General features: G+C 42.8%; 1 protein-coding gene across 1 annotated transcript; it reads right to left on the bottom strand.

The window, feature by feature from the left end:
• Positions 1–1,019: 1,019 nt before the first annotated feature.
• On the bottom strand, positions 1,020–5,632 carry nifk.S (nucleolar protein interacting with the FHA domain of MKI67 S homeolog). Its single transcript, NM_001197069.1, has 6 exons — positions 5,528–5,632; positions 5,053–5,181; positions 4,845–4,953; positions 3,401–3,612; positions 2,948–3,010; positions 1,020–1,777 (listed from the first exon to the last, which is right to left on the bottom strand). The coding sequence occupies exons 1-6, from the start codon at positions 5,627–5,629 to the stop codon at positions 1,556–1,558; spliced, it is 837 nt and encodes a 278-aa protein (NP_001183998.1). The 5' UTR covers positions 5,630–5,632; the 3' UTR covers positions 1,020–1,555.
• Positions 5,633–10,867: the final 5,235 nt, after the last annotated feature.

Below are 10,867 nucleotides of genomic sequence, written 5' to 3'. Positions count from 1 at the left end.
CTTTGGCAGAATGTGCGCTGCTGGGAGACAGAGCTGTAGTTGTGTCTAGGCTTATACTCGAGTCAATAAGTTTTCCCAGTTTTCGTAGGTAAAATTAGGCACCTCGGCTTATACTCGGGTCGGCTTATACTCGAGTATATACGGTATGTAGTTAGTGTGTTATTAGCCTTGAGACCCGGACGCTAAAATCAAAATGGCAGATGACTGCTGAAAGCCTGAAAAAATAAGCTGTAAAATTAAGCCAATACTTTTTTGGTTGCTGAGTCAGTAACCTTGACAACCACACAGCCTTTTCAGCTACAGTTAGGAAACAGCCAAAATAGCATTGCGGATCATGTAAAAACCATACAAAACAAAGGAGGCCAGTGGTTTATTTAGGATAGATAATATTAAGGAAAGCTTCCTCTTAATAAATCACCACAAGCATCAAATACCCTTTCACTTCCACTTGAGAAATAATTAAGAAATTGCTGCCAAACTAATGATCAAAACCAGCGTGCTGCCATATTGTACCCACACAGAACTATGCCTGGGCCATGTTTTGCTGGCCACATTAAAAACTGCAAGTAAGATAAACCATTGTGTTATGAAGACAATTTGAAAACACCAATATGCCATAGTACTGTACAATAAGATTTCATTTTTGGTTCAATTAAAAGACAAAATGTCCATCAAGTTTAAACTTTCTGTATCTCAGTGTATTTTTTTCTGATCCAAAGCTACAGACAGGATTCTTTGATATGGTCCATTGGTCAACTGTGTTCTGCTAAACTGTTGCAGGACATTGGATTTCCATTTTAAATATTGGGATTTTAAAGGAGTCTGTCTATATTGTGTAAAAACGTGAATGGAACAGTATTATACTCATATACTAAATATATAGTAGAAAAATGTGCTCCAATAAAAGGTCAATTTTTAAAGTTCACAATCATTTTTTAGCTCAGAGTGAAAAGTGATATATTATTCATCATTGCCTACACAGGTTAGAGTGTGTGAATTCATACAGGACTATTACCAACTGTTTTTGGAACGTTTTATTATTGTTGCTCAAAATGCTTGAACATGCAGTTTTTAGTAGAATTCAATTCCAAAACATATTTTAAATGTATAGTGCATCAGCCAAAAACACACAATGTGCGAACAGGTATTTATTAAGTTGGTAAATCTGACTGCACAATTAGCACTACAGGCCTGAGACACTGTCTTTATAAAACAATTGGCACATACAACTACGCCCCTCACTAATGATTCCACCTATGTCTGTGAGGGAGCAAACAAGGAGCAGTCTACTTACTGCCAAGCTGTTGGGGGCCACAGAATGGAAATACAAGGTATTATACAGGTTTCCAATAGAGGGCAATATACTGTGCTGCAGCCTCCAGAAGGGAAAATACTACAGGCTATGGACTACCATAACCCCAGAATTTCAGTCCACTGGAGAATGACACCACTTGTAGGAGGAGCCAAAGAGACGGGAGGAACAAGTGCACATGTGACACATTGTTGTGGTGTCCTTGCATTATGATACATGGGGATGGGGAATTTACACAGTTTATCATTTCAGCTCCTTTATATTTGTTTTCTTCCCCAATTTGGAGATTTTCTGCCTCTTTGCAGCTGATGAGACTTTCTGTGGCAGCTTCACCACAACCTCGTCATCTCTCTGGGGCAATTTCAGTACAACCTCATCATCATCCTCCTCCTCATCTTCAATTTGCTCCAGTCGGACAGATTTTCTCCTCTCCAGCACTGTTGGGGTACAGACGGGGGTGGGATCCTAAGGATTAGAGGACACTGTGAGTGCCTAGCAATGCAGTGGCAGCTGGATATTTAAAATTGTCACTCAATGGCAGGAGCATTAAGATTGCCCTCTCACAGGAGAGAGCAGAAAGGAAAATAACATAAAATTGTCCTGTGCAAAGAAAAGGGTTTAATGCTGCCACCTCCTGTTTCCTAATCCCTGTCAACCGAAGATCGCAAAGTCTATAATTAAAGGAAACCAATACCCCCAAAATTAACACTTATCATATTAAGTGGCATATTAAAGAATCTTACCAAACTGGAATATATATTTAAGTAAATATTGCCCTTTTACATCTTTTGCCTTGAACCATTTCGTGATGGTCTGTGTGTTGCCTCAGATCACCTGACCAGAAATACTACAACTCTTATTGTAACCAGAAGAAGTGTTAAAGCAAAAGACAGAACTCGGTCTGTTAATTGGCCTAATAAATCGTGACCTAACAAATATGATTTGTTGGTATGTTTGTGTGCACCACGATCGTACGATCACAGGGGGGGGCCCTTATTTTTTAAAATGGCAGTTTTCTATTTATGATTACCCAATGGCACATAGTACTAGAAAAGTATATTGTGAAAATGGTTTATTTACATGAAGCAGGGTTTTACATATGAGCGGTTTAATGCAATACATTTTTAGAAACCTACATTGTTTGGGGGGTATAGTTTTCTTTTAAGAGATAACCTACCGAAACTCTGCTGCGCTTCTGTTCAGAAAAGGCACGCCGCTCGATTTCTCCTCCCTGCCTTTCTCATAGGCGATAGCCAGGGATGAGAAATCAAGCGTTGCACGATGCTGTCGTTTTTTTTTTTTTTTGGAAGCGGAGCTTCGCTAAGCTATTTCTTAATAAAAGCTTTGCGATTTTAAAGTTTCATTTGTCTTGGTGGTTTTTTTTAATGTATACTAACAATTTCTTTTAAAAAATATTTTTGATTTTACTGGTCCTTTAATGACAGCGTGTTGTACAATTAATAAAGGCTTGAATTCTATCAGCTGAAGATGCTGGGAGCAAAGTGACAGCTTGTGAGCTACATACAGCTGGGATTGATAAGGCAGACATAACAATAACGGCAGAAATGACAGTAAGTGAAAGGAGAGGAAGATCTGGTTCCAGGGATCACCGAGTAGGAGTGTTACTATGCTTACCTGACTACTCACAGACGTGTTGGCATCACATGTCAGCTCTTTTCTCATCTCTCTATGTGCCGCCTGTAACAAGACACTCACAGATTCACTTTCACAGCCACTACCCCGGCTACCTGGGGTTCAGCACAGAAAAGGTTAGTGGAAATGGGGCATAAAAACTGAATCAGGGCTAGGGGCTTTTAACCATTCTATGTCTAATCTGCATTTCTCACTGGTGCATATGGCAAACTTGCCTCATTCAACCAGGTAAATGTTACTGATAAGTGATGTGGCGCAAGAACCTGGAGCCCTCTGTTGATATGCTAATAATCAGTCATGTGACATTAGTGCCTAGCAGATCCAAAGGTGAAAACAGCAAGTGACAACTGACATAAAGACCTGACTGTGTACCAAATTCCTCTTTCCCCACTGCACTGCTGTAATTAGCCCTGGCTTACTGCTTCAAAGACTTACAAATCCTGGGAAGTCGTAGTCGATCCCCTTCTCTGCCAGTCGTTTCCTCAATTTATACTCCTTCGAGATCATTCGCTGGGTCATCTTCTTTACTTCCTCCTTGTTGCGCTTACTGTTGTACCTCGTTACCGCTGGCTTTGTTGGCTTACGAAACCTGGTGTTGCAGCCAATAAAGAGCCGGGGGTGGACTTTCTCCGGGGTCACAAATTCACCTGTGCACATTAAAGGCAAAATATACTCAGTCTCTGCTCTATTCTTGAGTTTCCTAAGCCCAAGGCAATCTACTATAGACAAGTGAAAAGCCGGAACCTGCTTTATTTAATGGGGTTGTTCTTCCCTCATGTTACAGAGGAGCCCTAAACAGCATTGTAGAGGGTTGTCTACTCGCAATGAAGCTGGGCCTTTCTAATATAAGTGAACTCAAGGTGCCCCTGCTCTACCCTATATGCAGGGAACTGATCCAAAATGCCTGCTTTTGGGTTGCTCTCCTCCCAGTGGTGAAGCAGGAGGTGAGGCGTGGTCATCACAACTGACCAAGGAATTCTGCCTAATACTCAGGGTTGCCATGTTGCTGTGTTTCCAGCCAAATTGGGCTACTAATTTAAAGCCCTGCCAGGTTTTGAAAGTACAAACTAGCCATGGTATGGATTTGGGCTACTTTTTGGGCTTTTGGCTGGTTTGTATTTTGGAAACCAGCCAAAGTTTTTTTCTTGCCCTAATGTGCCAAGCCTGCGGCTCCCAATGCATGTTGGGTACTGTATTTTTTGTTTAACAAATTGCCAACTGGCAAGTTTTAATGTAAGACTACAAACCCCAGCATGCAATGGGACTGACTTTGAGTAGAACTTAGAAGTTACCAGATTTTGGACTCTGTACCCCAGTCTCCCGTCACTCTGAAGCATTCATGCATTTTCTGGTGACTTTCCTCAATTTCAGACCATTTTGGAGCAAAAATCAGCTGGCCACCAAAATGTCTACAGGTGGACCTGTTTTAGCAATACTTATTGAAACTGTATATGTATCAGGGACTTATGGGGCCCCTATACCGCCTAGGCCACCCTCTGTAGTTACACCCCTGGTGACAGGCCAATCTGCCCCATTTTGCTTCATGGAAAAATGTGTATTTTCACATATATTCATTTATTTTTTAGACTTTTTTTCATTGCACATATTGTGTTATTTTTGGGCTACATTTGACGTACTCCTTGGCTAGTTGTGGCCTGGTTGTGTAGTTGACTTTTGTTTTGAAAATTAGACCTGGCAACCCCGTTAAGACTTAAAGCTGGGGAAAGCTACCAAATGGGGCCACTGACTTTTAATATTCACTGATAGAATTAAGAAAATGACTTTCTTGTTCCTAAATCTTAAGGGGCGCCCTAAAATAAATTCGCAGTAGGGCCCAGTAAATTCTAGTCAAGCAGTCGGGGGGGGGGGGAGCACTTACATTTCAGCAGTCTCTCACAGAACAGATAATTATTCATTGTATCGGCAACGATTTTAGCCACTTCATCACACTCGTACTCCACATACGCGTATCCCTTGCTGTTCCCTGTCTGAAAAGCACAAGAGGCATCAGAGAGGCAGATCTACCCATGTGACAAGATGAATCAGCGAGGGATAGTTCAGTACAGTCCACTGTGCTGGGCACTTACCTTCTTACTCCTGGACAGCCTCAGCCGGGTAACTGTGCCAAACTGGTTGAAATACTCCTGCAGCTGCGGCTCAATCAATGACTTGGGAATGTGCCCAATGTATATCACCCCTGGAGTGAGGGCATTGGCCTAGGGAAAGGAATAAAGTCAGCAAAAATACAGCAAAATCCCCTTCCCCCATAAAGTGGCCTTTAAATTCACATACACCCCCCATGTTAATAAAAGCCACTTCTATTGCTTTATGGAACAGCCCTGGCATTGGATCTTAGAGTTATACTTTAACAACAACCAGGGACCCATATAATGTTAACCAAAGTCTACCCACACTCATCCCCTGAAGAGAACCAGTAAGGCCGAAACCCTGTCGTATTTACAGTCTCCCCGCCCAGCTGTACAAAACTAGAACTCGCAGAAAACTACGAGAGCCGCAGGTTCGTCCAACCACAGCAGCCCAGGAATGAACCTGGCGTCTTACCTTGCGTTTCCGCCTGATATCATGCACTTTCTGCTGGAAATCCTCCTGCAGCTTCGGGTCCAGGGACAGCAGCTTCTCACTCTGTACCAACTCCTCCGCCATCTCTTCGGGCTGTAACGCAGCGTGTCAACGACGGAGAACACGTGGGGTTTGGAGACGTTTTGACGTACAGCGACACCTGCCGGCGGGAGGCGGAAATTGTCCATAGCTGTTAGTATAGAATTGCGCAGCGACTGCTATTGGCGGGAGACTTCACTTGCACAACGCCACTGGGGGACTGGAAATGTACAGCGACACCTACAGGCCGGAGGCCTCAGTGCCCTCCTGATAAATAATTGCAGCGCCACCTTCTGTTACTAAAAAACCTAATATTAAAGGAACAGTAACACCAAAAAAATAAAGGCGTTTTAAAGTAATGAAAATATCATGTCGTGTTGCCCTGCACTGGTAAAACTGATGTGTTTGCTTCAGAAACACTACTATAGTTCATATAAACAAGTTGCTGTGTAGCAATGGTGGAAATTGAAAAAAGGCTAAATGGCACAGGTTAAATTATGTTCTACATAGCTTATCTGCTGTGTAACCTGAACCTTTTCTCCTTTGAATGGCTGCCCCCATTGCCACACAGCAGCTCATTTATATAAACAATAGTAGTGTTTCTGGAGCAAACACAACAGTTTTACCAATGCAGGGCAACACTGCATTATATTTTTATTACTTTAAAACACTTTCATTTTTTTGATGTTACTGTTCCTTTAAGAAGATTCTATTCTAGCTCTCTTTCCCAGATATTCTCTATTAGGGCGATGAAGACACCCATCTATTAGTAGCAGCTACCCTGCGATAGACAATACTGAGAATTGCCTCTGCTAAAACACAAGTAGTGTCTTAGCAAAGCCAACTTATCACCATTGTCTATTTTGTAGCTGTGACAAGTAGCTACTACTAGTAGCTCTGTGTATCTTCATCCTTAGGGCAGAGACACGCTCAGATTCGGGAAGACTAGTCGCCCAGTGACAAGTGCAAATCTCCTCTTCTTTGGGCCGAGAAACCCCCCCGAACTGCCTCCCGCCAGCTAGAATCGAAATTGCCGGCGGGATGGCGTTTTGTGTGCTTCGTTTTCCGAAGCTGCCTCACGAGGAAACTTCAGAAAACGAGTGCCATCCTGCAAGCAATTTAGAATCTAGCAATAATTGATTTTCCTTTATCTGGATTATTGTGATACATTTTCAGGTTTTGTTGGCTCCTCTCTATTCGCATAAAATTTATCTTGGTAACTGAGGTGTGTGAATCCTCTCTATTCGCATAAAATTTATCTTGGTAACTGAGGTGTGTGAATAGCATTAAAATAGAGCACCATATCATACCACCTACTGTCGCGTTTTGACAGCTCAACCCGCTGTCACGGATTTGTACTGATAAGTCCCGAGTTTCTCTTTGATCTGCTGCACTGTACAGCCAGAAACAGATACAAAGTTTCTGACTTAATTGGGTATTGGCAGACAGCCCAGAATAGATACTTAACATACTTTTGTATGAACGAAGACTCACAGATTAAAGGGCAATTCACCTTCATTTGCAAAACTTTAATAACATGTAAAAACCACAGAAATGTGTTCAGACTTTAATAACCTGCTAAATTATCTAAAATGAACATGGTAATTAGGGGGTGTAGCCAAAAATGGGTTTGGCCAAAAATTGTGCGGAAAATCTTTTTGTCCCTCTTTCTGTTTCCTAAATGTTGGGTGGTATGCCATATATACCCTGTTCTCTCTTAGCATGACAAGCTGGACTTTGATTATTGAACTGTTTCACAGAGGATTGTGGGAGTTCCATTAACCCCAACAGAGAATGAGAAGGCAGACTTTCCTATTGGTAAAAACAATAAGATGGCAACCTAGGTGTTGGCGAGTGCAGCGTAGTGGAAGCAACAATGCCACATATTGTTCATTAGAAAACTGTTATAACACATAATAAAACATGGTGCTAAAACTCCCAGAAATATGTTCAAACTTTCCACATGTTCATCATTGGGGAGGGAGAGAGACTGTGGAGTGAGTGGGAAAATTTTGATGCTGCACTGCCATAGAGAAGAGGTTGCTCCTGCCTTCCCACCGGCACCTTTTTAATGTGCAGGATTCTCATCCTGCTGCAGGGAGTTCACCGGAGGCAGTATTCAGGTTCACGGTTTTGTGGCTGCATGTCCTCCACCCTATGAATAGGGTTGCCACCTGGCCAGTATTTTACCGGCCTGGCCTGTAAAAATGATGGTTGATCCCAATGTTATTAATAGGGGAAAAAAAGGTAAATATTTTTCTTCCAGAAAAGGTGGCAACCTTACATAAGAATGAGACCCTTCCATACAGACTTTGTTCTGTAGACATTGCTCTGCACTTGGATATGGAATTGCATTCTGGGCAGGAAGGGGGGGGATCATGGGGGCAACAGGGACTTTGAGTCTGAAACCCAGGTTCGTTGCTTCTTCATTGCAAGTTGTCTTGTTTCCCAATAAACTTACTCTATGGATGTCAGTAGGGTGCTGTGAACAATTGTGTGTTTCTATTCCAGAGCCACTCTGTTTATAACTAAGGGGGAGATGTTCTCGGCCTGCAGGACCAGATACCGTTACCCATTATTATTAACATGTATTTATATAGCGCCAACATATTGCGTAGCACTGTACCAATCATTCGGTTCATGTAACCATTCATCACAATATCTGATTTAAATCTGTTACTTTGAGGTTGTGAAATGATCAACTTCCCTCAGTAATTGATGACAATTTGGCTTCTTTCCCGTTTAATAGCATCAAATCAGACTAGTTGCTTGAGAGCTGCAACAAATGTACTGCTGAATAAAAACCGTATACTATATGACCAGTAGAGGGAGACATTGCTGAATGGCTTCTCAGGCTCAAAGAATACTGTAAGATATTATCCTGGGACTATAGCAGGGGGACTCTAAAGCGCGACGATTCTTCTCTGGCGAATGACCGATTTCAGTGCAGTCTGACAAATCCGTCAAATTATTGTGCGGTTAGTGGGATTCGAACGATATTACATTTTACAATTTTTCGCCCGACATCTGTTAGAAAATTGATCGGCCAGGTTTAAAAATCTTTATCGGTCCCAGTGCAATCTATCTATGTTTGCAGGGCCAAGCAGGCAGCTACACTTCAGTTTTGCTGGCATTATCGCCTGAAATGGTCTTTTTAGTTGATGGACACATCGTACATTTAAACGATCATTTCGAGATAATCGAGGTCTGACTGGTCTAACGATAACGATTGGATCTATTAAAAATCTTTACATCTATGGACAGCTTAACTCAAAGTTTTTATATATCTGTAACTTTATGAGCTATGGGAGCCCAGCCTGAAGGCCAGTTAGTGTGAGATTGGGAGTGGGTGTTTATTTGTGCCCTGGGTACCTCTGGAACAATATAGCACCCAAATGTTTTTGTAAACTTATTAGATACTGACATCAGAAAATAACCTTTTTTATTATCTATCATAACATTGTCATTGAATGCTATTTATAATTTTTCTATAAAAGTATTTGCCTGATGGTTTTACATTATCTGTCTTACTACCCTGTTCCTCTATGAGGGGGCTGCCATATTTGTGCAGCAATAGTCTGTTAGCATTAGAAACTCTAACTGACAGGTTAAAGGAACAGTTCAGTGTGAAAATGAAAACTGTGTAAATAGATAGGCTGTGCAAAATAAAAAATGTTTCTAATATAGTTAGTTAGCCAAAAATGTAATATATAAAGGCTGGAGTGAACAGATGTCTAATAAAACAGCCAGAATCCAACTTCCTGCTTTTCAGCTCTTTAACTCTGAGTTAGTCAGCGACTTGAATGGGGGCCACAGGGCCCGGAACTAGGGGTAGGCAGAGTAGGCACGTGCATAGGGCGCAAAGCCGGGGGGCGCCAGGCACGCACCTCCTCTGTCGCCTACCCCCAGTTTGGTGCCCGACTCTTTGTAGTTTTTACGGCTTCTTGCGCTCCTGCGCATGTGCGCGAATGTATCTCTCGGCAATTTGCGCAGGCGCACATTCGCGCCAATTCGCGCATGCGCAGAAGCGCAAAAGAAGTAAAAACTACAGCTTTTTTTGCACATGCGCACGCGAGCGCCACCTTGCGCATGCGCACTTGGGCTAAGCCGGCGCCGCGTCTGCCGGCTTGCCTCGGGCGCCTGTGCGGCGCGGCCCTGGGGGGCCACATGGTACATTTCTGTTCAGTGAACATGACCTATATAAAGTTTTTTTTTTTTTTAAATCCCAGGCCCAAAAAAAACTTGTTTTTTTTATAACCTTAGGGGGGGGGCCTAGACACCATTGGGGTTTTTTAACTTGTAAAGGGGGGGATTGGCCAGTGGAGTTTTTTTAACTTTTATTGGGGGCTCCTGACCACCAATGGGTTTTTAGTAACCATGTTTTTGTGTGTCTTTTTTGTTTTAATCTTGTGTGTGGGGTCTAGTAGTGATGTGCGGCGCGCCCGACTTCCATTTATAGACCTGCCCAACCGATGACGTCACAAAAGGGGCGGGGCGAGAAGGTGTGCGTCTATAAAAAAGGATGTCGGAAGCCCAAAGTGTAAGGTGGCGGGTGGGAAGAACAGGAAGAGAGCTCAACCCGGACCCGCCCACTACCCACAAATGGGGGTGCGAGGTTATCGGGCTGGCCAGCACATCACTAGGGTTGAGGCCTGTTGCCCAGAAATTTTTGACGTACGGGGATCTGTGATTTTTGATGGCCCTAACGGTGTGTTCTGTCGGTCCCCAACTCTTTTTACCTGTGAGCCACATTCAAATGTAAAAAAAAGTTGGGGAGCAACATAAGCAAGAGAAAAGTTATGGGGGGGTGCCATTATGGGCTGTGATTGGCTGTAAGCCCTATGTGTGACTGAGAGACTCTGTTTGGCAGTACACCTGGTTTTTATGAAACCAAAATTTGCCTCCAAGCCATAAATTCAAAAATAAGCTCCTGCTTTGAGACCACTGGGAGCAACATCCAATGGGTTGGTGAGCAATGTTGCTTGTGAGCCTTTGGTTGAGTATCACTAGTGTATGCCATTCCTATTTACCTTTTAAACTTGCTATAGACGCAAATATCTGATTCGTACGATTTTCGGACCGTGTGTGGAGAGTCCCGACATTTTCGTCCAGCGGAGATCGGTCGTTTGGTCAATCAGACAGGTTAAAAAAGTTCTGTCGACTGCCGATAATATCTCTGCAGGTATTGCCGATCGTACTATTTTCAGTGGGAGACTGTCACTAGCTTTTGTCGGACATAACTTTTGTATGATTGCTGTCAGGGGCAGAACAGCGGCTGATCTG

Source organism: Xenopus laevis, chromosome 9_10S (assembly GCF_017654675.1).
Source record: "Xenopus laevis strain J_2021 chromosome 9_10S, Xenopus_laevis_v10.1, whole genome shotgun sequence".
In the NCBI taxonomy this organism is placed as follows: domain Eukaryota; kingdom Metazoa; phylum Chordata; class Amphibia; order Anura; family Pipidae; genus Xenopus; species Xenopus laevis.
Note: the sequence above shows the minus strand (reverse complement) of the source record. Positions and strands in the feature narration are given on the sequence as shown.

Coding starts and splice junctions, on each gene's coding strand:
- nifk.S (NM_001197069.1), bottom strand. CDS start 5,629: ATGGCGGAGGAGTTGGTACAGAGTGAGAAGCTGCTGTCCCTGGACCCG. Junction 5,182..5,527: donor ATATCAGGCGGAAACGCAAG/GTAAGACGCCAG, acceptor TCCTTTCCCTAG/GCCAATGCCCTCACTCCAGG. Junction 3,613..4,844: donor CTGTGAGAGACTGCTGAAAT/GTAAGTGCTCCC, acceptor TAATGTGCACAG/GTGAATTTGTGACCCCGGAG.